The 25,967-nt window shown below is 37.4% G+C and overlaps 3 protein-coding genes across 4 annotated transcripts in view; 2 read left to right on the forward strand and 1 right to left on the reverse strand.

Moving 5' to 3' along the window:
* Window positions 1-1,645, forward strand: part of ECI2 (enoyl-CoA delta isomerase 2) — a 32,510-nt gene extending 30,865 nt beyond the window's left edge. For both annotated transcript variants that reach the window (XM_020973814.2, XM_020973815.2), the window contains exon 10: window positions 982-1,645. In XM_020973814.2, the coding sequence (XP_020829473.1) occupies window positions 982-1,137 (156 nt within the window). In that variant the 3' untranslated portion in view covers window positions 1,138-1,645. The remainder of the gene's footprint in view (window positions 1-981) is intronic.
* On the reverse strand, window positions 1,283-25,313 carry LOC110199115 (testis expressed protein 56). The gene is made up of 3 exons (XM_078153632.1): window positions 25,030-25,313; window positions 20,359-20,551; window positions 1,283-1,550 (listed from the first exon to the last, which is right to left on the reverse strand). Exons 1-3 carry the CDS (start codon window positions 25,220-25,222, stop codon window positions 1,283-1,285), a joined length of 654 nt encoding a protein of 217 aa, XP_078009758.1. The 5' UTR covers window positions 25,223-25,313.
* A 107-nt stretch (window positions 25,314-25,420) lies between these two features.
* The window catches only part of FAM217A (family with sequence similarity 217 member A), a 58,377-nt gene continuing 57,830 nt past the window's right edge, over window positions 25,421-25,967 (forward strand). Inside the window, exon 1 of the mRNA XM_078153631.1 lies at window positions 25,421-25,738. The gene's annotated coding sequence lies outside the window, so the exon portion shown is untranslated. The remainder of the gene's footprint in view (window positions 25,739-25,967) is intronic.

Here is a 25,967-nt window from a genome sequence, read left to right on the forward strand (position 1 = left end):
AGTTACTCTCATCAGTTCATACAAGTCTTCTCAGGTTTTTCTAAGATCTTTTCTCTCTTTTCTTATGGCATAATAGTATTCCATTACATTCATATATTTTACTTGCTCATTCCCCAGTGGATAAGCAGCCCCTTTATTTTTACTTATTTGCTACTAGGTGAAGTCTGAGTTTTTAAAAAAAAATCCTTTTCCTTCCTTTCTCCACCTTAGCTTCTAGTAAGTTTACTCCAGTTCAGCAAAATGAAGAAAACCATGTTTACCTTGAGTCATTTGCAAAGCAATTAATAGACTCAAATTTTTCCATCAGAGTAGCCCTGGGGTCTTGGAAAATTATCGAAATGTTATGTGAGCATGTGTATAAGCAGGAGCAGGAATGTGATACAGGGGCCTTCTCAGACTGTTCAGCCTCATTGATTTATCATAAATGGAGTTGGGGGAAGGCCATAGAGATGATGCATGGGGGCCAGAAGGCATATCCTATGAGAAAGTAAACAAGAGACAAAAGGGCTGCCATTGGTGATGTCTAAGCAGATAATGCAAGTACCTAAAGTGACAGCCTTGTAGATTTGTGAACTGTACCAGTTGCTTCTTTAATATGGTAGCTAAATCGCTCATTGTGCATTTATACAACCCTGTGTCTAAAGGTTTCATAGAATGAGGTGTTGGAGCATACAAGTGGGGGAAAAAACAACTCTGAAATAGCACTTAAAACATGCTGCCTTTTATTACAGTAATTATATCTGTATATGTGTGTGTGTGTGTGTGTGTGTGTGTGTATATGTGTGTGTATGATTTCTCTAATTAGATCACCAGGCCCTTGTGGGCAGAGACCGTACCTGGTATTTCTTTATGTCCTTCATGGCATTTGGCCCAGGACCGTGCAACATAATGGCGTTCAACAAGTAATTTTTTTTCTGAATGAATGAGTGAAGGATGGAATAATCTTATATTTGTAATCCTTTTACCTTCATTTTTCTACAGACTGTGATGGCTTCAAAACAGTTGCTTCGAGGTTTTGAAAAAGAGACACTGCACAGAGTTAATTTTGAAGAATGTACTTTACTTTGTGAAAGATGGCACTCTGATGACTGTATAAATGCCATTATAAACTTCATGAATAGAAAGTCAAAACTCTGATGGTTTTGAAAATGAAGATCAAACATTTTTGAAGCCATAATTAATTTCCTCTTGTTTAATACACATGGGCTAAAACCAGGGTGCCTTTTGCCATTATTGATAACTGTATTTCACTGTGGACCCACATAATTATATTAAGTGAGTGTTAGGGCTCCAGTAAAACTGTTTTCTGTAATTGTTTATATTTCTTATTTTTTGCCATGAATTTATGGTACCAATAACACTGTAGTCTTCTGCTTGGAATATCAGCAGGAAAAGCAGACACTGCTCTACAAGCCGAAATAATGTTCTCATATATGATTAGAGCACTATGTTGTCCCACAGTAGTGACTGATTCAATAGGGCCAAATACTAACAGCTCTTCAGTAACCGAGTTTTGATTCATTGATGGTTTCATATTTCTTTCCAGCCATCTAACATAAGAATAAAAGGAGAAATTGACATTACCAAAAAAGAAAAATTAACTTAGTTACAATCATTCACTGTAATAAAGAGAATAAAAGAAAAACTGGTCTCTGTGGTTAATAACTGTTACCTTATGGGGCAGCTAGGTGGCACAGTGGATAGAGCACTGGCCCTGAAGTTAAGAGGACCTGAGTTCAAATCCAGCCTCAGGCACATAACGCTTAACTAGCTATATGACTCTAGGCAAGTCACTTAACCCCATTGCCTAGCAGGAAAAAAAAAGAAAGAAAATAAAAGAGAAATCACAGATCAAAAGGGAGCCTACAGTTCTGTTCCTCAGAAGCAGCAAAGTTTCCCAGTTGACTGATGGTGGTCAAGTCTAGCAGCAGTCCACCATTGCTCAGACTTGAAGCCAGGTCATGAATTTATAGAGCTTGGACCAGAAGGGCAGTGAACAGACTTTGTCCTGGATCTGACCGCCTTGGGAACACCGAAAGTTTTCTCTGAGATCCTAGAATAACACAATGTTCAATACTCCAAGAAGGCAGCAACAAAAACCAGCTCAGATCTTGCCTCCAGAAGTAGGCAAGAATTAAACCTAATATATACAGTGCAGAAGTAGGCTAGAAGAATGAACAAGAAAAAAAAATCCCTCCATAAACAGCTATTATGGTGACAGGTATGCTTAAGACAAAAAATCCAGAAGAGATAACTGCAAGCCAACTACAAGCAAAACCTCGAAGAAAAACACAGCTTGGCCACGACTCCAACCAGAATTCCTGGAAGAGATAGAACAAGAGTTTTTTTAAAGAGTTCCAAAAAAATTTTTTTTTATAAATGAGAGGACTGGAAGGGAGAAATAGAAAAGAAATGAGAGTTATGGAAGAACTAGAAAGGGAATTAACAGCTTGGCATAAGAGATTAAAAAAAAAACCCTTGCTCAAGCAACAAACTTCCTGAAAATGGAATGAACCAAATGGAAGCCAGTAACTGAGGCAACAAGAAATATTAAAACAAAGTCAAAAGACTGGGAAAATAGGAGATAATAAGATATCTCATAGCAAAAACAGCTAACTTGGAAAACAGATGGAAGAGAACATAATTTTAGAAACATTGGACTACGTGAACACTATGACCAAAACAATAAAAACAACAACAAAAAAAACCCCTAGACATCATGTTTCAAGAAATCTTAAAAGAAAATTGCCCATATAACTTAGTTCCCCAACATACCTCCTTCACAAAGATCTACAAAATGTACCAGACCACATTCTCATTAAGAAATTCAGAAAAACAAAAAGTGAGTCATATTTATGTCTTGCTGGGTACAGGGATGAAGCCAAGCATACAGCATTCTGGCAAATGAAAAAGGGCCAAGGCTGTGCAGCAGGGCAAGAAGAGGTCCTTGACTTTGTGCAGGTTGCAGGAACAGGTGCCAACTAGCAATTCTATCATGCACTACCCAATTCCAAGTAAAAGATCCAGATCAGGAGAGACCTGTACCTAGAAATGGTTTCCAGAGCAATTTAGTCAATAAGCATTTATCAGGCACCTACTGTGTGACAGACACTGTGTCAAGCACTGGAGGCAAAAAGAAAGGAGAAAGACCGTCCTTGGCACAAGGAGCTAACAATTTAATGCTAAGAAGTAGTCACTGGTCCAGGCTGTGTAATGAGCTATAAACAAGCATAGAAGCAAGCATAGCTGAGTGACTGTGACCCCAGGAGCTAAGCAGAGTCCCATTTCCTGCCTCCAGCCTATTTGAAGCCTGCAGGGGACTAGTCAGAGTAGGAATCCCAGAACAAAGAGGAGTCTACAGTTCTGTCATATTGAACCTGCAGAGCTTTCCAGCTGAGCCCCATAGTCACCTACTGAAACTACAGATGGCAAGATCTGTTGCTCAGACCCAAATCCAGGTCAGGAACTTGCAGAGCTCAGACCAGGAGGGCAGTGATCAGACTTTACCCTGAATCAGACCACTTTGGGAGCATTGAAAGGTGCCTGAATTGTCCTTGAGATGCTAAAAAAACACAACACTCAATATTCCAAGAAAGCAGCAGAAGGACCAAGATGGCAAAAGCCAAGTGCAGACATTCGTCTCTAAAATAAACCTTAATATAAAGTCTGACGTTAGGAAGTAGTCTGAAAGAATGAACAAACAAACAAAAAAGAGTATTATTTTGATGGAGATCTTCTAGACACAAACCCAGAAGAAAAGAATGTCTTCAAAATGTCTACAAGCAAAGCCACAGAAAAACATAGTTTGGTCACAAGTCTAACAAGAATTCCTTGAAAAGGTGAAATAGGAATTGTTTGGGTTTTTTTTACAAGCTTAAAATGATTTTTTAAATGAAATGAAGGAAGGAAATGAGGAAAATGAGGAGGAAAAAAATGAGAAAATAAATTAGAGCTGTGGAAGAAGATTTGGAAAGAGAATCAACAACTTGGAACAAGAGGTACCTTACCCAAAAAATAAACTCCCTGAAAATTAGAATTGATCACATAGAAGCCAATGACTCCATGAGACACCAGGAAATACTAAAAGAAAGTCGAAAAGACTGAAAAAACAAAGTAGAAGAAAATGGAAGGTATCTCATAGCAAAAAACAACTGACCTGGAAAAGAGACAAGAAGAAATCATTTAAAAATCACTGGATTGTGTGAAAGCTGTGACCAAAAAAAAGAGCTTACTCATCAAGGAAAAAAAAAAAGAATTTGTATTTCAAGGAATCATAAAACTTTCCAGATCTCTTAGAACCAGAAGGTAAAATAGAAATATAAAGAAATGACCTGAAAGAAACCCCAAAATGAAAACTCCCAGAAATATTAGAGGCAAAATTCAGAGTGCTTCCAGGTTAAAGGAAAAATACTGCAAGCAGTCAGAAAGAGAGAATTCACATACTGAGAAGCCACAGTCAGGATCACACAGGATTTAGCAGTCACCACTATAAAACAGCAGAGGTTTTAGACAGGGGTGGGGAAGTTTTAAAGAACAAATCCTTCTATTTAGGGGATTTGTTCTGTGAAGTTTGGATTCAGTCAAAGGGCTGCACTTGAGGACCTAAAAGGCCACATGTGGCCTCGAGGCATACAAAGAAAGGCAAAAACAATCTCTGGTCTCAGGGAGTTCATAACCTAAGAGGGAAGGCAACTTGCAAACAACTATGTACAAACCAGATGCAGCTGGGGAAGTTAGAGACAATTCCAAAGGTAAGCACTAAGACTAAAGAGGCCTGAAAAAAAGGCTTCTTGCAGAAGGTGGGATTTTATGCTAAGACATAAAAGAAGTCAGGGAAGCCAAGAGTTGGGAATAAGGAGATAAAGAAGACCGGGCATGGGGAACAGTGAAAATGTTGAGTCAAAAGATGGAGTGTGCTGTCTGAGGAATGACAAGGAGACCTGTGTTACTGAATCTAAGATTATGTGAAGGGTAATTAGGTGTCAAGAAAACTGAAAATATAAGAAAGGGCCCCATTGTGCAGGGCTTTAAAAGCCAAACATAGGATCTTATGACCTTGGAGGTAAAAGGGAGAGATTGGATGTTATTGAAGAGTGAGTGGGGTTGATACAGTCAGATCTGCACTTTGGGAAGATCACTTTGGCAGCTGATTGGATAATGGGCAGGAATAGAGAAAGACTTGAATCAGGGAGACCAGTCAGAAGGCTATTGCAATAGGTGTGAGTTGATGAGGTCCTGCACCAGGATGGTGGCAGTGTCAGAAGAGCGAAGGGGACATATGCACATGTAGTGAAGTTAGAATTGACAGTACCAGCTACCTGATTAGATATGGGAGGTGACAGAGATTGAAGAGTCAAGGGTGACACCTAGGTTGTAAACCTAAGTTACTAGGAGGATGGTGGTACACTTGATAATAATTGGGAAGTCAGGAAGAAGGGAAAGTTTTGGGGTAAAGTTAAGTTCAGTTTTGAAATGTGGAGCTTAAGATCTCTATGGGACATACAGTTTGAGATGTTTAATCGACAGCTGGAGATGGGAGAAAGGAGGTCAGGAGAGAGGTTAGGGCTGAATAAATCTGAGAATAACCTGCATAGAGATAATTGGATATATGATAGCTGATGACATCATCAAATGAAATAAGATAGAAGAGAAGGGAGCACAGATTACCATAGAAAGTGGTAATGACCTGGAGGAAGATCCAGCAAAGGAGATTAAGGAGTGGTCAGATAGCTAGAAGAACCAGAAGAAAAGAGTGTCCCAAAACCTAGAGAGAAGAGAGCATTAAGGAGAACACAATGATTGACAGTGTCAAGAGCTGTGGAGTCGCAAGTCAAGGAGAATGAGGATTGAGAAATGGCCATTAAACTAGGCAATTATATCATTGGCAGACTTGGAAAGAGCAGTTTCAGGTGAATAACAATATTGGATGCCACACTGTAGAGTTAAGAAGACAGTGAGATGAAAGGAAATGGAAGCTCTGATAGTAGACTTCACAAGGAATTTTGCCATGAAAGAGAAGAGATAGATACAGCTTGATAGCTGGTTCAGATTGGTTAGAGAACACATAAGAGTGTTTGTAGCCAATATGGAAGCAGCCAGTGGACAGGGAGAGACTGGAGATTAATGAGAAAGTAGAGATGATAGAGAGGGCAATCTGGTGGAGAAGAAAGGAAAAGATAGGATCAAAAGCACAAACAGAGGGGATTGGCCTTGGCAAGAAGAAGAGTTATCTCTTCCTATGAGACAAGAGTAAAGAAAGAAATAGTAACAGAAGACATCTGAGTGATGTAAAGTAAGAAGAAAGTGAGGATAAATAAGAAGGAGCTCTTGGAGAATGGCCATGATTTTTTTTAGTGAAATATCAGGCAAGATTCTCATCAGAAAGTGTGCGGGAGGAAGAGCCATGGAATGTTTAAGGAGAAATTAAAACTTTTGGAAAAACTGCTGTAGTGAATGGGATAGTGAATCTAGAAAGGGTAAAAGGATTGCCTTCCTGCAGTGAGGATCCAGTTGAGATTATGGAACATAAATTTGTAGTGGACTTAATAGGGATTTTTTTTTCCCATCTTCGTTTGAAGCATGTGAATAGGAGCAAAAGCAGCAGATAGTGACAATAATATGAGGCTGGGGCTTGGCAGGGCAAGATCAGCAATATGATAAGGAGTCAAGGAACTTGAGAGAATGGTAGAGTTGAACTGGTTTACCAAGAAGTCAAGATTAGTAAGGGAAGACAGTGTAGCCAATGCAAAGGTGATGACCTTGGAAAGAATTGAAGAGTAAAGGAATATGAGGATGAAGAACAGGTTAAAGCTTGCAAGGCAGAGGTAAAGGTGGAATGACATTAGATTGTGATCAGTTAAAGGAATTTCAGTTCACGAACATGGAAATAGAACATTAGTAGGTGATCAAATAGGTGACAAGATCAAGGATATGACCACCTCTATATGTAACTGCAGTGGAGAAGTAGATCTTGGGAAATGAGTGAATTGAAGAACTGAGAAGTTGGGCTATTTGGAGATGGTATGCAATATTGTCATTTTTTCTCATTTATTTTGAAATTTCTCTTTTGTTTCACTGAAAAGGAGAGATCATCAGTTTTAAGTGTTTTGTATAAATGTTACTTTTGTCTACACTTGGTTAAAATACAAGCAATATACAAGCAACTGTGTATTTCTCCCCAGAAAGCATGAGATAGCAGATCAATCAGATTACTGCACTGGTAACCATCAAATGTTAAAATGACAGAGGACAGCTTCCAGAACTTTGGATAGCTCCTCCTGGAAGATCTATGGAAGAACATAAATAAGATTTGCATAGGATAGAAAAATGTGGAAGGGTTGCAGTCTGTACCAATAGATCCATGAAATCACAGATCTTTTGGAATATTGCTTAGTGTAGGGTTGAAACTGATGCCTTTGTTGGCTTCAATCCATTATAATAATACTATACCTTATGTTTTATATAGCCCTTTATAGATATCAAGGAGACTTCACTCCCATTATTTCAGTTGATCTTTGAAAAAATTCTGTGAGGCCAAAAAGGAGAGTTAATAAACTCATTTTACACATGTGAGAATTCACGTCTGGAGAGATTCAGTGTGACATAGTAGAAAGATTATTGAACTAAATTTCCACCAGGAGCCCTGTGTTCTAGTATTAGCTCTATCACTAAATAGTTCAGAGTGCTTAACCAGCCAGGTTCCTTCACCTGTCTAGAACTCAGTTCTGCTATCTGTAAAATATGGGAACTTGTCTACATGGATCTCAAGGGTCCTATCTCTAAAATCAATCATTCATAGAAGGTCATGAATCAAGTTAGCAACCAAGGCTTGACTTTAACCTAGGTCTGCAACTTAATGTTGTGCCTGGGTCAGTATTGCCAGATGAGAGTTACACAGTCTCAAAGTTATGGTGCAAGTTAACAAGAATTAATTACCATGGGCCAGGAATAGTGTCATTGAGTAGATTGGGTCTGAGTCAGGTAAAAAAGCAAGAGAAAGGAGACATATGTTTAGTCTCAGTGTCCAAGGTTCTAAGGTAGTATAGGGTATATACAAGGCTGAGACAGGGACTGAAGCCAAGAGGCTACTCTAGTATCCCAGAGGGGCTTGTAGTGGTATTTGCTCTGAAAGCCTCCAAAGAGCTTCTACTTTCTTTTAAATGGGAGCAATTCATGCTTTCTAATTCAGTAATATCTTGCTTAGTCAGCCCCTTTGAAGTAACAAGGATTTTAGTATTCAGTCTCTAACCAGTTATCTTCACCATCTATATCCTCTGGTAAGGACACTTTTCCCAAAGATATAGCAGAAAGATTAGAGTTAATATATGCAGAGCATATATTGGCCAGGATCTTGGGTTCAAAGGTCTTTAAAAAAAAAAACCTTGTCACCACTGCTGCAGCTCTCTAAGAGCTAGGTGGTGGACTGATAGCTGACTCTTACCTAGTCTTGTCATCTTTCCACAATACCATGTTATAATCACAATTCATTTTAAATATAAGCCTCCCTCCCTCACTCTTCATGGAAAGGCAAGGAGAAAGAAGGAAGGAAGGAAGGAAGGAAGGAAGGAAGGAAGGAAGGAAGGAAGGAAGGAAGGAAGGAAAAATATAAAAGACTTGTGTCTCTTTTTCCTTTATAAATCAGTGATGGCATTCAGGAAGAAAGGAGTAATCTTTTTTACAATTAGCTGAAGGTTAACTTATAATCCTAATGTCTCTTAGAAGGGCTTTAAAAATCTTTTTTATTCAAAATCTATGAACAGAAAAGTATAACCACATATTTCTACTATTCAAAATCTATGAACAGAAAAGTATAACCACATATTTCTACTAGACAAAAATAAAAAAAAAACAGCATGGTCCCTAAACTTTATGTAGTTGCTGAAATTTTAAAATTTTAATTATAACTAAATTTCCTTCCAATTTTAAGCTTGCTTTTATGATACCTCTGAATGCTAATAAAAAGTTTTACAGTCATCCCCACTCCATGCTACCTAAGCATGGAGCAAGAATACCTAAGCAAGAATATTATTTCATCCAAGAAGCTTGCAATCCTGTTTCTAAGGACAAAACAGTGAGTGTGGCAATTGCTTTGTTCCAGTGTGACCACTCTATGGTGAAAAACAAAAATAGAAGCAAAGAAAACTGGTCAATCAGGAGAGGGTGCTACTAATTGGAAATAAGAGAGGGGAACAGCAAAGATAACTGTATGTAGCTCTTTGCTTGGTAAGATAATAGGGTTATAGATTTAGAACTGGAAGGAACCTCAGAGGTCCCCCAGTTCACCCCCTTCATTTTATAGTTAAGAAAGCTGAAGTCTAGAGAGGTTAAGTGGTTTCTTCAGGGGGACACAGCTAGTATCAGAGGAAGGAGTTGAACCCAGATCTTTTCCAAATCCAGCACTCTCTCTACTAAAGCATTATATCCTCTAATGACAAGAATTACAAAGAAAAAAATGAAAGAGTTAAGAAAGTATAAGTTTACTGCCAAATAATTCAGAAGACAAAGAGGCAGTAAAATGTCATGAATAACTCAAGAAGACCCTCCAAATTAAATCAATTTATAGTTTAATCATACTCAGTGACTTTAATGCAAAATTGGGCATAGGTAAAGATGGCCCCCCAAAAGATGTATACTGGAAAATGTGATTCAAAAACAAGAAGCTAATAAGATGTCAAAAGATTTTAAACCACATAGAAGTCTCATGCCTATGTGGACAAGATCCCTGGATGGATTTAGGGTCCAAAGGTGAAGAAAACCTGGTAGTTCTGGACTTAGAGAACAGCAACCAACCATACACCAAAAAGGGGAAAATTTGATTACATTGTATTTTAACAAATAGAAAATGACCAATTATCAATGTGGGAATCATTTCCAAATTAGCTGTCTCCATACAGTCAGCTCATCTACTTGTTAAAGAAAAAAAATCAATGCACCAAATTCAAAGAAAGGATAAAGATGAGGAGATACAGCATGCAATTAAAATAGCTGGAACTTGACCTATTCAAGAAAACTTTTTTTTAATGAGAAATACATAATACATGTCAAGAATTAGAGACTCACAGTTTCATGAACAATCTTATTTTTCTGTTTCAATATACATATATAAGGGAATTCTCATTTTATTTGGAGTTGGTTAAGTTCAGAGTAAAAAAAGAATTTAACAGCAATTAAAAAGATAAAGCATGTAAAGAGCTTTATCGAACTTAAAGCTGCATATAAATTTGTTGTTGTTCAGTCATTTCAGTTCTGTTCAACTCTCCATGACCCCATTTGGGATTTTCTTGGCAAAGACACTGGAGTGGTTTGCCATTTCCTTCTCCAGCTCATTTTACAGATGAGGAAATTGAGAAAAACAAGGTTAAGTGACTTGCCCAGAGTCACGCAACTAGTAAGTGTCTGAGGTCAGATTTGAACTCAGGAAGAGGAGTCTTCCTGAGTCTGGGCTGGTGCTCTATCCACTGCTCCATTGATGTGCTATGATATAATATGTGATCATATATAAATATCAACTACTACTATTCTAACATTCCCCTAATCTACCAGCTAGTAATGTATTCAAAAAAAGAGAAATAGATTTGTCTAGCATGACCCAAGATCATACTTCTTTCTAGTGATTATTGCTTGCCTTTCTAAATGCTCACAAAGCATACCTTTTGTAATATGTCAAAGAATTTTGCTTGGAATCATAGTCAAGCTCCTCAGGTTATCACCTGTAGACTTGACACTCTTCCCTTTTCTAAAAATTGGGAAAACATTGGCCATTTTCCAGTCCTGCAATATCTCTTGTACTCTACAGAATCTCTCAAAGATCACTGACAGGCTCTGTATTCATACCTGAAAGTTCTTTCAGTACCTGTAGGATCTAGATCATTAGTCCCACTGACTTAAACTCATTCAGGAAAATTAGATGCAGCATACTAGAGAGGACAAGGTACTAGACTTGGTCAAACGTGGCCTCAACGGGCACTTCCTTATACCTACAAGCTGTGTGACCATGGACACATCACAGAACCTTTTTAGCTATAAAAACTTCCTTTTTCACTCAGACTGTGATGTTCACTCTTAGTCCCTTCCTGCATTCACAGTCCTGTCTCCACCCTTGAACTTTGGAGCTAGCAATAAACAATAGCAAGGGGCTTTAGAGTCAGCCCAATATTCATTTCACACAACCAAAGAGTACCATGAAAAGTGGGGAGATACAAGAGAAATCCCAGGGAAGTCTTTGCACATGGGAGCCAAGTTTAGCTGATAGCACAGAAATGCTATCAAAGAAGCTGACCCATTGAGTAATAGGGTCCTTCCTCAGAGGCACAGTGGAAAGAGCCCTGGGTCTGAAGTCAGGAAAAATTTGATTTCAAATCCATCTTCAGGCATTTAACTAGCTCTGTGATCCTGGGCAAGTCACTAAATTCTGTCTGTCTTACAGCATCTACCTCAAAGGGTTGTTGCGAAGATCAAATAAGATAGTATTTGTAAAGCACTTAGCCCAGTACCTGCACAAAGTACATGTTATATAAATGTTTATTCACTTCCCTTCTTCCCCCTTTCATTGTACCATCTATGATGCCCTTCATCCACATTTATTCACTTTGTCTCACCAATATTTTTCCCAGCATTCACACAGCAAGCCAGACCTGCACCCACCATACCCACACCTACACTCATTGCTGAGGAATTTCTGATGAAAGAAAACCGTTACTCCTGTAAACAATGTGGGCATCTGCAAAACTTGTTGAGGCAAGAATGCAACAAAGAGGATGACCTAGGAACCAACCCTCCACCTTTATATCTCTGAATTCATGAAGGCTTTTCACCAATGTCAACCTAGTGCCTTGGCTTTAGGAGCCAAGGGGACCCCCTGGAATAGTGTTTCCCTACAATTTACATGCTAAGATAGAGATGGCACAAAGACCCCTCCAGCTGACGGAGGTGTGAACAAACCCACCACTCTGTAGTTTTCCTGGAGGATAAATGAGGACAGTAATACCAAAATAAGTTCTGCAGCTGATGGAAGTTAGGAGGGGAGGATGGAGTTGGGAGAATAGAGACCAGCTGCTACACAGATGGGTTTAAAACTCACATATGCTCTGAAACTTATGAAAAATTACATTCACATTCCTCATCTAGTTCTGTACAAAATCTTGACTGTTTCCTGGCATCAAATGTTGCAGCCTGAAAATCAGACCTTGCCTCTCATTAACTCCTTTCTTGAATCTTGTTGGGAATCTTTAGTTATGGCTCTGCTTCTCTGTTTTTGACACCACTTCCTACCTCTAGCTTTTTCCAGTCAATCGACCAGTCCACCAGAATCCTGGTATTGGAAGATTGTTCTCTGTTCCCAAACTTCATTTGACCTGGTCACTTCACTTGAAGTTGGTACAGGACAGGACCCAGATCATGAATCCTGCCCAGCTATGATTCTTAACTGGTCTAGGATCCACTTAGGGACCAAACTTGTATGGGACAGTCCAATCATGTTTAATATAAATATGAAAAGGTAACACAACAGCTTTTGAAGATGATTTGTCTCCTTTGTTTAAAAATGTTTTCTTAATGACTTTTGTTTTTGTATCTCAGTCATTTCTGTATGTATCGCCCGGTATATATTGCCCACACAAAATTAACCATTCTTGTAACAAAGAAAAAATTAAACAATAACAATTTGTACTTATTGCATCTGAAAGCACATGCAGCAATTTCCCCCCTATGGTTCCCCACCACTCTGCTAAAAGGAGATATGTCTACTTCATTGTCTGTTCTTTGAAATACTTGAATTTTTGCAATTAGAATTTTGCTTTTAGTATTCTTTCCATTTGTCTGTGTGTATTGTTCTCTTGGTTCTGCTTTCTTCACTCTCTATCACTTCATGCAAATCTTCCCATGTTTTTCAGAATTCCTCAAATTCATCTCTTTACTGCCCAGTAACATTGTATTACCTTCATATACCAGAGTTTGTTCATCCATTCCCCAATCAATGTTCACACACTGTTTTCATTTATTTGCTACCACAAAAAGTGCTGCTGTGAATCATTTGGCATTTATTGGACCTTTCTATTTTTTACCTCCTTTGGATATATGCTATGGAGTGGGAATGTGAGTTCAAAGAGTATAAAGAGTTTAGTAAATGTTATGGCACAATTATATATTGTTTTGGTTTTTTAAATGTTTTATTTTTAAAAAATGTTTTAAATTAAATTTTTAAATTTTTATTGTGACTGCTTCCCAATGGTTTCCTCCCCAACAACAGAACTCTTCCTCATAACAAGTGCAATTATATAGAAAAACCACATTGACTAAATTTGACAATTTATACTTCATTATGCACCTATAATCCATCGCCTCTCTAAGGAAAGGTAGAAGATCTTTTTCACTATCAGTCCTCTGACATCACAACTGGTCATCACATTGATCAGTGTTCTAAAGTCTTTCAAAGTTATTTTTCCTTTGGTTTATTGTGGTAATCACATAAATTCTTCCCTTGTTTATTTTCAGTCTGCTTCAGTTCATCCAAGTCTTCTTGCTTCTCTCAATTCTTCATATCCATCATTCTTACAGCATAATAATATTCCATTTATATTCACATACCACAACTGTTCATCTATTCCTCAGTTGGTGGGCACCCACTTTTATGCCACTTCTCTGCCACTCCAAAAAGTGCTGCTACAAATAAATGCATATATATAACCATCTTTGAACTTCTTAGAATATATGCCTAGTAGTGATATTGCTAAGTCAAAACATATGTACAGGTTAGTGATTTTTCTGGTATAAGTCCAAATTGTTTTTCAGAACAATTGAACTATTTCACCGCTACAACAAAGGTATCATTCTTATGCCTGTTTTCCCACAGTTCCAACATTTCTCATATTTGTCTTTGCTAATTGGTTGGGTATGAAGTGAAACCTCAGAGTTATTTTAATTTTTATTCCTCTCATTATTAGTGTTTGGGACATTCTTTGATATTGTTGTTAATGGCTTATATTTATTTTTTTGAAAATTGTTCATATCCTTTGACCATTTTTTCTATTGAATAGCTCTTGTTCCTATATGTTTGTGTCAAATGTCTATATGTCTTGGATGTCAGATCTTTATCAGAGATATTTGCTATGAAGATTTTTCTCCACAATCAACAACTCTTCTTATTCTGCTTGCATTGATTTTTTTCCTGCAAAAGCTTTTTTAATGTAATTGAAATTGCTAACTTTATCTTCTATGAACAATGCTAGCCATGAATTCTCCTCCTAGTCATAGTTGTACAAGGTATTTCCTTTTATTTTTCTCTAATTTTTTATGATGTGATCTTTTCTTTTTAGATTGACTATAATTAGAAGTTATGGTGTAGCATATAATATGCTGATCTAAAAATGTTAATTTCCAGTAACTGCTTCCCTGTTTTCCTAGCAGTTCTTGTCAAATAGGGAGTAACTTTCACTCAATGATTTATTTTTATGGGTTTATACAACATTGGATTATTATTGTTTTCAGTTACTTCTAGTTTTTGCTTAGTCTGTTCTGATCATCTACTTTTCTATTTTTTTAACCAGTACCAAATAGTTTTCATGCTTACTGTTTTATGATTTGAGTTCTGATAATCATATGCCCCTTCATTTCTACTTTATTATAATTTCCTTTGAGATTCTAGACCATTTTGTTCCTTTAAACAAAGTGCTAATCATTTATCCAGTTATGTGAAGTGTCCTTTTAGTAGTTTGATTGGTATAAATTGAATACAGAAGTTAATTTAGGTAGTGTCATTGTTATTACATTGGCAGGGTCCATTAGTACTCAATAACTCTTAAAATATGTCCTGTGAAGTGTTTTGCAGTCATATTTATATAAATCCTATATGTATTTTTGGTGGGGCAACTAAGTAGTGCAATGGATAGAGCACCAGGCCTGCAGTCAGGAAGACTCATCTTCACCAGTTCAAATCTGGCTTCAGACACTTACTAGTTGTGTGACCCTGGGAAAGTCATTTAACCCTGTTTACCTCAATTTCCTCATCTATAAAATGAGCTGGAGGAGGAAACAGCAAACCACTCCAATATCTCTGCCAAGAAAATCCCAAATGGGGTCACCAAGAGTCAGACACAACCAAAAAATGACTGAACAACAAAATGTATCTTGGTGGGTGAATTTTCAATTATTTTTATCCATTTACAGTCATTCTAATGGAATTTTTCTTGTATTTCCTTCTGGTTTTGTTAATACTATATAGAAATGTGATGGTTTTGTGAATTTATTTTATATTTCCACATTACTCAAGCTACTAATCACCTCTAATTTCTTCACTCTGGAATTTTTTAAGTAAACCATCATCTCTTCAGCACATAGGGGTAATCCTGTCTCCTCCATGTCAAGTTTTGTCCCTTTACTCTCACTCTCTTTTCTTATTTATCTAGCATTTCTAAAATAAATTGAATTATAGTGAGGAGAGACCGTATCTTTGCTTTGTCCCTGCTTGTACTGAGGAATCTTTTAATTTTCTCCAGTACCAATAATGTACTTGTTTCATTTTTACCTATGTTTTTACCATATTTAAAAGATAGATAAGAGCTAGAGAAACCTTTCCATGTCTATAATGTTTATGATTTTTAACATTTTTTGTCAAAGTCTTTCATCAGTGATTTTCTATATTAAACTTTAGCTTCAGTCACTCAATTAACTGAGAAGCACAAAGAATACTGGATCCTACTGTATTTGTTAATTACAAAAACAAAAACAGAACTCATTGGAGCAAAATACATCCTTTAGAGTTCTCTTCTAACAAGGGGTCTCCTGTGCATATGTTAATATCATGCAAATGTACTTGATAGGAGGAAAAAATAGAAACAACTCTATTCAATGACCCTTTGAGCATTAACATCAAGTGAAATAAAAATCAGGGAGATACATCCTTGTTGAAGTTATTTGTCCTTAAAACGAAGGATGCCTTGCTCAAATCCAAATGGAAAAGAGCTTCCATACTGATGATGAGGTTCTCTAGATTCCTTTTCTTGGATGACATTGTGTTGAATGCATTAACCTCAGAACCCTGTGGGCCCTCAATGAGATTCATGGTCATGCAATAGAAATTGACAGAGCGATTCACACACATAAAAACAAGACAATGAAGAATGCATAGTACCCAAATTATGATATGCAGTTAGCTAGACAGCCCATTAAGTTAGTCCCTTGGTACATTTATCATGAGGACAGATGCTGTGCATAGATGACAAGCTAGGACAAGAAGTGAAAATAGGAACAGGTTGGAGAGCATTTGGTAAATAATGGAGCACTTTTCAATGGTTCCAGGCTGCTCCCTGCCACAAAACAAAAGCAAAAAACCCTAACCAGTGACTTTAAAACACCAGCACCCTCCTTATGACTATGAATCACAGGATATCATGTTGTCAGAAGAATCAATTGCAGATGACTCAAAGGACAATGGAAAGACATATTATCATTGTAGATAGGCTGCAGCTCATTACCAAAAGTTCTCCAAGGAAGATTTATGGAAGGATGGACAAGAACAGCATAGGGAAAAAAACATGCATGAGTTACAATCTGAACTCATAGAAAAAGTTCCTACATTGATGAGATCAAGTGTTCCTCTCCTTCCTGCCATTCACCTTTCTTGCCTTTCAAACATTCTCATATCTCTGTCAAATACAAAGCCCTTTATTCTCGATTTTCTTGGAATGAAGCATTTGGTAAACTGCTTACCCTCCACTTGATCTCTTTTTTTCTAAATCTACAGAAGAAAGTTATTCATTTTTTCCATGACTAAAATATCATGTGGACAGGTGAGGAAGGGTTGTCACATACAATTTCTCTGCCTGAGTGAAGTGCGAGTGGCATCCTAACCACACTTCCTTTCTTTGCTCAAAGTGATCTTAAAAGGTTAGAACATTGGGTCAGCTTTAAAATAAATACTAATAGGGATAAATATAAAGTCTTAGATGGGTTCAAATAATTAATTTCACAAGTACAAGATTAGAGCAGCACGACTAAAGACATGTTCAGCTGAAAAATATCCAAGGGCTTTAGAGATTTCACCCTGTTATGTCATTGGCCCTCTTCGAAAATGAAGGAGAAATAATAGCCAAGGACTTTAGTGAACTACAATCTCTCTATGAGTTAACAGAGCAGCATGGTAACCAAAAAGCTAATGTCAACTTAAACTTTGATCAGCGAAGCATAATATCCAAGACTAGGGAGCTGACAGGTAGGCCTCATGCGAAGTACTGTGCTCAATTCTGGACACACATTTTGGAAGGATAGGGAATAGTTCTTATCTCTATTGGCAAACTGGAAAGCAACCAGGACAGTCAAGGAACATTTGGAGAGATGTCTCTAAATTTGTGCATCTCATTTCTTTTGAGCTACTACAATTCTGCTTTGCTCATAGAGCATAGGACCTTCTGTGCAGTCCTTTGCCAGCATCTCCCATGTCATGCAATTTATTCCAAAGTTCTTCAGAGAGACCTTGACAGTGTCCTTGCATCACTTCTTCTGACCATCATGTGAGCACCTGCCTTGCATTAGTTCTCCATAAAATAGTCTTTAGGCAAGTGTACATTTGGCATTCAAACATCATGGCCAGCCCATCAGAGTTGTTGTACTCTGTGCAGTAGGGCTTGAATGCTTGGCAGTTTAGCTCAAGAAAGGACCTCAGCCCCAGTTGCCTCACCCAGGAAAAAAAAAAAAAGGACCTCAGTGTCTGGTAACTTACTCTGCTATGTGATCTTCAGAATCTTCCCAAGACAATTCAAATGGAAGCAATTTGGTTTTCTAGCATGGTACTGGTAGACTGTCCAGGTTTCACAGGCTTACAACAATGAAATCAACAAAATGGCTCTGTAGACCTTCAATCTGGTCAGCAGTCTAATACCTCTTCTCTTCCACACTTTCCTTTGGAGCCTCCCAAACACCGAGCTAGATCTGGCAATGTGTCAATCTCATTGTCTATAGAAAGTATACTATGAAGGTAAGTGAATTTATCCACAGCAATCAAAACTTCGTTTGCTGTAACCAATGGTTCCACATATGGATGGCTGGTGGAGTACCTGTGTTTTCTTGGTGTTAATTGGTAGGCCAAAATTAGGATAAGTAGAAGAGAATCCATACTTTGTTGCATCTCAGCTTCAGAAGCTGCATTGAGTGCACAATCATACGCAAACAAAAAAATCATGCACCAACTCTCTTTCCACTTCAGTCTTGGCTTGTAGCCTATACCTCAAGTTAAATAATTTGCCATCATGGCCTTGATGCCCTATGTTCAACCTTACTGAAGGTATCTGACAACATTGCTGAAAACATCATGCTAAAAAGCCTGGGAGCAAGCACACAGCCTTGTTTCACTCCGTTGGTGCATGGGAAAGCACGAGAGCATCATCCATTATCCAGAACCCAGGCAGGCGTGCCATCACGAAATTGACGTATAATGCTGATGAACTTCTTTGGGCAACCAAATTTTGACATAATTTTCCATTAGCCTTCATGACTTACTGTATCAAAAGCCTTGGTCAGATCAACAAACCTTGTGTAAAAGATCTCTCTGTTCTACTCCTGGCATTTCTCCTGGACTTGTCAGGCAGCAAACACCATACCAACCGTTCCTTGGCCCTTTCTGAAGCCATACTGGCTCTCCGATAGATGACAATTTTCCAGGTGAAGGATCAGACTTTTAAGGAGGACTCTGGCAAGAATCTTGCCAGCAATGACTAAGAGAGAGACACAACCCCCACGCCTACCCTGCCCTGTGATTGTCACAGGACAATCTGTTTCCTTTATATGACAGTGAAGAGTTCCTTCAGGGATGGCTTGGACCAGCACTGATGACCCTTTCCAACTCTCAGATTCTGCATCTGTTACCTATGAACCTCCCAAGTCCCCTCAAATTTGGAGATTCTGTAATTTTGTCCTCGATGTTACATACAAATTGCCACAAATTATAGATAAGTAGGATCTGCATTAATAAGATGCTACTATGCCACTTCAAAGTCTCCTTCCTATTTCTAACTACCAAGCTACTGATGACACAAGGAGGCAGACTGTTGGCTTTGCATCTTTTGGCATATGTTTTACAAAATCAACATAGGGGAAAATACCATGTTAACTACAATAATGTTAATATGAATTCGTGTGCTTTAAATATATTATCTATTCAATGAGCAATTCCAAATATGATGAGTCAAAAGTTCTTGTGCACCTTCTATAAATAGCTATAAGATAGTACACAGAAATATAACACACTGACTATACTTATACGATAATTCACATTTACCTAGGACTTTAAGGTTTATAAAACACTTTCTTCACACAACAACCCTTTGAAGTAGGTAATACAGTAGTCACATTGTTATTATATAGTAAGTTAGTTATTATATAGTAGGTAGCATGGCAGTAGTATTGTTATTGTCCCCATTTTATAGATGAGGAGACTGAGATCAGTAAGTAGCTTACCCATATGGAGTCAAGTAAATATAAAAGCCAAGACTCAAATCAAAGTCTCCTGAAGGGAAGGAAAGGGAAGGGAAGGGGATGGGGGTGGGGGAAAGAGGAAACAAGCATTTATTAAGTGCTGTTAAGCACTTTACAAATATTATTCCATTTGACCCTCACAACAACCCTGTGAGGTAGGTGCTGTTATTATTCCCATGTTTACAGTCAGGTAAACTAAGTCACACAGAGGTTAAGTAACTTGCCCAGGGTCATACTGTTAGTGAATATTGAGGCTGGATTTGAACTTGAGGCTCTATCCACAGCTGCTTCCTAACTCCAAGTCTGGTGCTGTCTCTGGTATACTACATAGTCTTTCATGGTTCCTACTTGCTTCTAGACATGTCAGTTCAATGCAGTTCTACAAATATTTATTAAGCTCTTACCACATGCTAGGTAGGCACTGTGCTAGGTGGTACGGATGCAAAGACGAAACTAGCTCTGCCCTCAAGGAACTTACACTCTATTAGAGAAAACAACATATACAGAGATAAGTAGAGATGAAGTATGTACAAAGAAATATACAACAAGTGGAGCTATTTGGAGCACAGTGAATTTTGTGTCTCCTATTTATCTCAAAACAGCATTTTGATAATGAAAAAATTTTGAACTAATGTGTGGTGGCTAAGGAACAGGCCTCAGTTTCAGGAAAATGTGGTTTCAAATACTGGCTCTGACAAAGACTGGTTGTGTGACCCTAGGCAAGTCACTTAACTTCTCAGTGCAGTCAACTCTCTAAGTCAGTAAATTGCTGGTCAGGTGCTGACCTGCATTGGTAGTCAAGTTTCTTCACTCGGAGTTCCTTGCACCAAATGAAATTGCAGATGCAGTCCAAAAAAACCAAAAAACCAAATTGAAAAACAAGGCAAGCTGTACCTTACGATTACAGCTGACATTAAAATCCCCTTAAATTGCTTCTTCGGAAAGCTGAGTTCTCTACTTCTTTCAAACATTGTGTTGGAAATGTTTCTTCTCCAGGGGGTCACATGATTTGGTGCTGCTGCTGTGTAAATCTCACTTGGCAGCTTCTTAACTTTTAAAATCTTTTCAAGTTTGGGGAATTCATAATCTAAACTCGGGAATAGAAAAAATATTAGTTCCCCTCAAAGTCCCACTCTATCAATTCAATTTAGCAAACATTTACTAATTTCCTACTTTTAATGATAGTCTCCTTCTAGTTGCTACAGATACAAAATGAAACAGTTCCTGCCCTCAAAAAACTTACATTCTGCTATTTTAAGTCTACTAAGGATCAAATGCATCAGGCTACTTACTAGTCTGTGTAATATTGATAAATAATATTGGCACTAAATAATATTTGTGCTATTTGTCCCTTCATTTATTCAACAAGTATTATTGAGCATCACTTAGTATTTAGCATGATTCTTTTCAAGTAGCTGATGGTCAAAAAATACTTTTGAACGTGTGGAAGCATGTTCAAACCTTAATTCAACTTAAAATATTAATAAATGCTTCTCCAGTTAGAGTTCTCTCCAGACTCACCTGAAGCAAGGAAACTTGATTGGAACCTAGTCAAATTTCCCAAGAAACAATACCCACTCACCACTAAAATCCTTTCTCCTTTTATCTTAAGTCAAAATGTCTTCCATTTAGAAAACTGTGTAAAAGGTCAAGAATGGAGGTAAAAAATCTAATTTTTAAATGGTTTAATGGCTTAAATGGGGGAAATGGTTTAGGGGTTGTAACTAAACTTAGAAGGAAATAGCTTTCATCTAATTAAGATCATTGCCTGTCCCATTTCCTGAGGGCATTAGGGTATGAATGAGATGGATAATAAGATCTCTTGATTTCTTCAGGTCACTTGTTCACTTCTGATAAAGCAAAATATTGACTTTTGCCTTACTGTGAGTAGGGTAACTATGTATACTGTGAATTTTCCTCATTCAAGATTCCTATAAATGTTACTTTAAACATTTTTATATTGAAGATACCAGGTATGCCCAAAGGGATGAGAGAACTCTATCGGTCTAGACATTTCTCAAGATCAATGCTTGAATTTAGGATAACAATAAATTAATAAAAAAAAATTGTGTCTGGTAGTCTTTTCCCCCAAATACAGAATATAGCATTAATATTTTTCTTTGACGGATGGATGGATGAAATAAGTATGAATCAATAAACAGCACAGTTTTTGCTAAATAACATTCAAATGTTTCTGAAACTAGTGGCAAGTTGCCATATGATTATTCTATTAATATATGCTTTGTATTTCTTTGATAACAACAACAACAACAACAAGAATGAGGAATCATGGATCTCATTGAGGGGTTACAGTAATGTGTATGGGGGAGAGATAACTAATGTTAAAATGTTTCTCAGACTAGTGGCATGTTGCTATGTGATTACTGTAAGTGTTAATATAATCATATTTTATATTCCTGTAATAATAATAAGTAATCATGGATCTCATTGAAGAGATCTGATGATGTTCTGAGGGGCTTTAAATGATCAGCAAAAGATCATCTCCCAAAACAAGAGCATCCAAATAACCCAAATAATCATCCATAGGAATCTGTCTTCTATTTGGACTCTATATAGAGCATCTTCCATGACAGTGATGAACACCTTTGGCAAACACATACCTCCCTATTTCATGCTTTCATCAACATTAATAACCAGGCAGTTATAATACTACAGGAGCGTCCTCTGGTTTCATTTATCAAGGAATCTTGCGTGATCTTAACTCATGCATGAAACATTCCTAATTGAAGTTAAATTTTGTTCTAGCAAGTCAAATGTTTTGGGGTTTTTTTGGTAATCAATGAATAATAAATCCAATAGGACCTTTTATTTATTCTCATTACTTTTCAATCAATTATATGACAATAAAGCTGTGGTCCATCATCAAACATAATTTACACTGTTCCCTACTCTTATTTTCATCAAGGATATCCTCAAAGTGGGTGTAGATACATGATTACTTAAAACAGATTGACCAAACAATCCTCACAGGAAAAAACTAAATGGATGAAAATTGTCTACTATCTATTCTAGACTAAGCTAGTTAATTGGGAGGCCAGCCCCCTGGGTCAGTACACCAATACACATATTTAGTATAGACATTACAACAGGAGAATGAGTCAGGGCTAAAGTAAAATAGGAGGAAGAAAATGGACTAGATTGAATTTAGGAAATTACTCTGTGCTTTTAACATTCCTTCTAAAAATCCATCTTTTTTTTTTAACTCAAATATTCTCCCAGGGATACTGTCTGGTTGCAAATCTTGTAATACCTCAATCTTCATCCATTCAAAGCTGCAGAAAATGCAGAGATAACCAGAGAGATAGATGCATGGTGGGCACAACTAGGTTGCAGTATATTTCCAGAAATGTATAACATTTCCAGAAATGTATAAAATACCTGAATGATAACAACAGCCTGAGCACTATGTTGGCACTCACAAAATGTAAAAATAGACCTATAGGGAGCTCTCCAACAAAACAGTTAGATCTTCCAGAGGGTCTCCGAGAGAATATAACAAGAATCACATAAGATGAGGGGGCATGGAAAGAAGCTATACATTGGTGAGAACACAGACCCGTTAAAAATATAACAATTATAAATACACATATATTGTCCCTTCAGATTTACAAGTCATTTTCCTTACAAAAACCCTCTCACTAAGATAGTACAAGCATTCCAGTTTTAAAGAGTAGTAAGCTGAAGCTCAGTGACATAGCCATGACAATATAGCTAGACATTATCAGGCTTAGGATTTTAATTCCAGGCTCCTGACTTCAAGTCCATCATTTGTTTCACAATATCATGTGCCAACAGGCAATCACCACTTCAAGAAACTTATGTGAAAATTAGGTTTATTATAAAAGGAATGAACATGCACATGGAACCCAAAGAGTTCACAATCCACGCAGAAGTTTGCATACTTATAACAAAGCAACAAAGGAAGAAGGAAACACAAAGAAGTGAAGAGTGTCTGTATGTCTGTGTCTGTATGTCTCTCCATATATATGTACACACACACACACACACACACACACACACACCCCTCTAACTCTCTTCACTATTTCATTCCCCGCTACCCCTGGCAGATGACCTTTACTTTGTTGCTGTCCATAACAAAATTACCTAAATGAACTATATCTCATCAATTCAAGTAAAAGATAATTGGATAAATCTCCAACTTTATTTGTAGGTCCACTCTAAGTCATTTGGCCAACATTGAAGCAAGACTTGGAAATAGACCCTAGATATTCTTATACTCAGCCCATGTAGGTTTCGAAGTATTAGCTTATTTATCTAGGTCTTCTAATTAGTTTACCATATATTTCACTAAACTCAGTGATTGCCTGGAATAGGCAATGAATAAATGGATAAAATAATGAAATAGTAAATTTTCTGCACAAATACAATGATTATAAATTTATTTAAAGTACACAATCCAATTATATATACCAAGACTAAATCCATAGAGTACATATTATATATCTAATTGGACCTCAATAATTAGCCCAACATGCAATATTTGTAAAGTAGAAAAGGAATTCTAGGTCTATGTCCTTAGCTTTAAAAAAAGTACTAGATGCTGAGGAATGCCTCAAGTAGTTTTCCTAATTTAAATTGTATTTACTATAGGTACATAGAAATTTTTAAAAATGTGCGTTAAGTACCTACTACAGTCAAAAAGATATCACACACAAGCAGTCAAATCCAATGAGATGGTATATGTTCAGCATATTACAAACCTTAAAGCAGTATATAAATGCCAGCTATCATCATCATGACCGTCATCATTATTATTACTGTTATTTTTAAGAAACTTACCTTGGCAAATACAAACTCATATAGGTCTTCAAAATCTGGTTTCCACCTACCTTTTCGTGATGAATACACATTATTACTCCCAACATCTGAATTTTACTCTATGTTCTGGCTTTCCTGATAAACTGACTTACTTGTTCTTCCTTATCCACGACATTTCATTTTTCCACACTGGCTCTTCACCCAGGCTTGCCCTCCATACCTGGAATGCATTCCTTCCTCACCTCCACCTCCTATTCTTCTTAGCTCCTTTTCAAGGCTTTGTTCATGTCTCTTCTAACAAGAGGGAATTCCTGATTTCCTGATTTCCCCAGTTATTAGTGACCTCCAGCCCCAACTACTTTATTTATTTTACATCTACTTATGTTCATATCGTTTCCTTCCAGTATAATGTAAAATCTTGGAAGGCATAGGCTATACTGTTTTTGTCTTTGCTACCCTAGCACCTAATACAGTGCAGGAAAGAGGCTTGATTGATACTTGTTGAGTATATTAAATGGAGTATATTAATTATATTGAGCATGTTAATTAATATTAAATTGAGTATATTAAATTGAAGAAAAAAGTCATTTAGGAAATTATGAATGAGCAAACTCATATATGTATAAAACAGAACATAGGCCTATAATAATGGCATAGGTTGTGTTGACAGAGTTCCATGAGTGTCATGAGTAGCCTGTGCCATGCCAAGGAAGCAAGGAGTGTTCACACAAAAAAAAATCTGGGACCCAGACTAAGCCTACATACTTTCTCGAACGTCCTCTTCACAAATGAAGGAGCACAGCAATTCCCTCAGAGGGTCAGGGAGGAGCCTGTGAAGTGTAGCGAGTCTCTCAAAGGTGCTATGGATATCTTCAGTTTCGTGAAAGGTTTTCCCCTTCTGATATATGGTCAAAGGTGGCAATTTCAGGGAGCTTTGGACATCCTCTGGTATTGACATGATGGTATATTTAGACACAGAGAACAAGGAAAGGAGAATTTGGACCCTATACGTTATAATTCCTTCCCTGATCTTTCCTTCTTTCCTGTCTCTGGTAAAGCCAAAGTGCAGCACTGGAACACTCTCCTCTTATTTTCCTATGCTCCATGGATAATGAGCAGTCTAAGAGTCATAAATGGCCTGAATATGGGAACAGAATTCTGAGCTCTCAGGCTACTTCTTCCAGGGCTAGAGAGAGCCAGGAATTCTAAATAACCTTCTCAAAAACTCTCAGTGACTCTGGACAGAGAAAGGAAACCCCAACTTGTATATTTTCCTAAGGAAAAGAGTACAGGGAGCCAACCCACTGATCTTCTCCATCCCTCAGAAAATACCTTGTACACTACAGTGTAAATAATTAAAACTCCAAAGACCTACCAAAGTCCCTAGGGAGCCATTGTTACATCAGCACCATCCTCTAGCAGGACTGAGGAAAGTGGATCATTACAAGCTGAAGAAATGACCAGATTAATAGAGGTAAGAAACCAGGCAAATTGCTTTTTTATCTTTTGTCCAAATCAATACTGAAAAATAATAAAGAATTGCCTATGCTAGCTTTGTCTGTAGAACTAGCCAATTACGTGGCCTTGGACAAGTCAATTCACTTCTCTGGGTCTCAATTTCCCAGACTATAAAATTGTTTTGGTAGTTCGGCTGATTATAGTTCATGAACTGGAAGTAGGGAATGGGATGAGATGAGGGCTAC

Source organism: Phascolarctos cinereus, unplaced genomic scaffold (genome assembly GCF_003287225.1).
Source record: "Phascolarctos cinereus isolate Bilbo 61053 unplaced genomic scaffold, phaCin_HiC Scaffold_4;HRSCAF=312, whole genome shotgun sequence".
Classification (NCBI taxonomy): Eukaryota; Metazoa; Chordata; class Mammalia; order Diprotodontia; family Phascolarctidae; genus Phascolarctos; species Phascolarctos cinereus.

Bases quoted from the DNA above. Each gene is read 5' to 3' on its own strand.
- LOC110199115 (XM_078153632.1), bottom strand. From the start codon at position 25,222: ATGTCAATACCAGAGGATGTCCAAAGCTCCCTGAAATTGCCACCTTTG. The intron at 20,552-25,029 runs GTATGTAGGCTT...TCCCGAGTTTAG, and splicing joins TGAAGAGGACGTTCGAGAAA to ATTATGAATTCCCCAAACTT. The intron at 1,551-20,358 runs GTACAGCTTGCC...TTCTTATGTTAG, and splicing joins ATGTCAGCTGTAATCGTAAG to ATGGCTGGAAAGAAATATGA.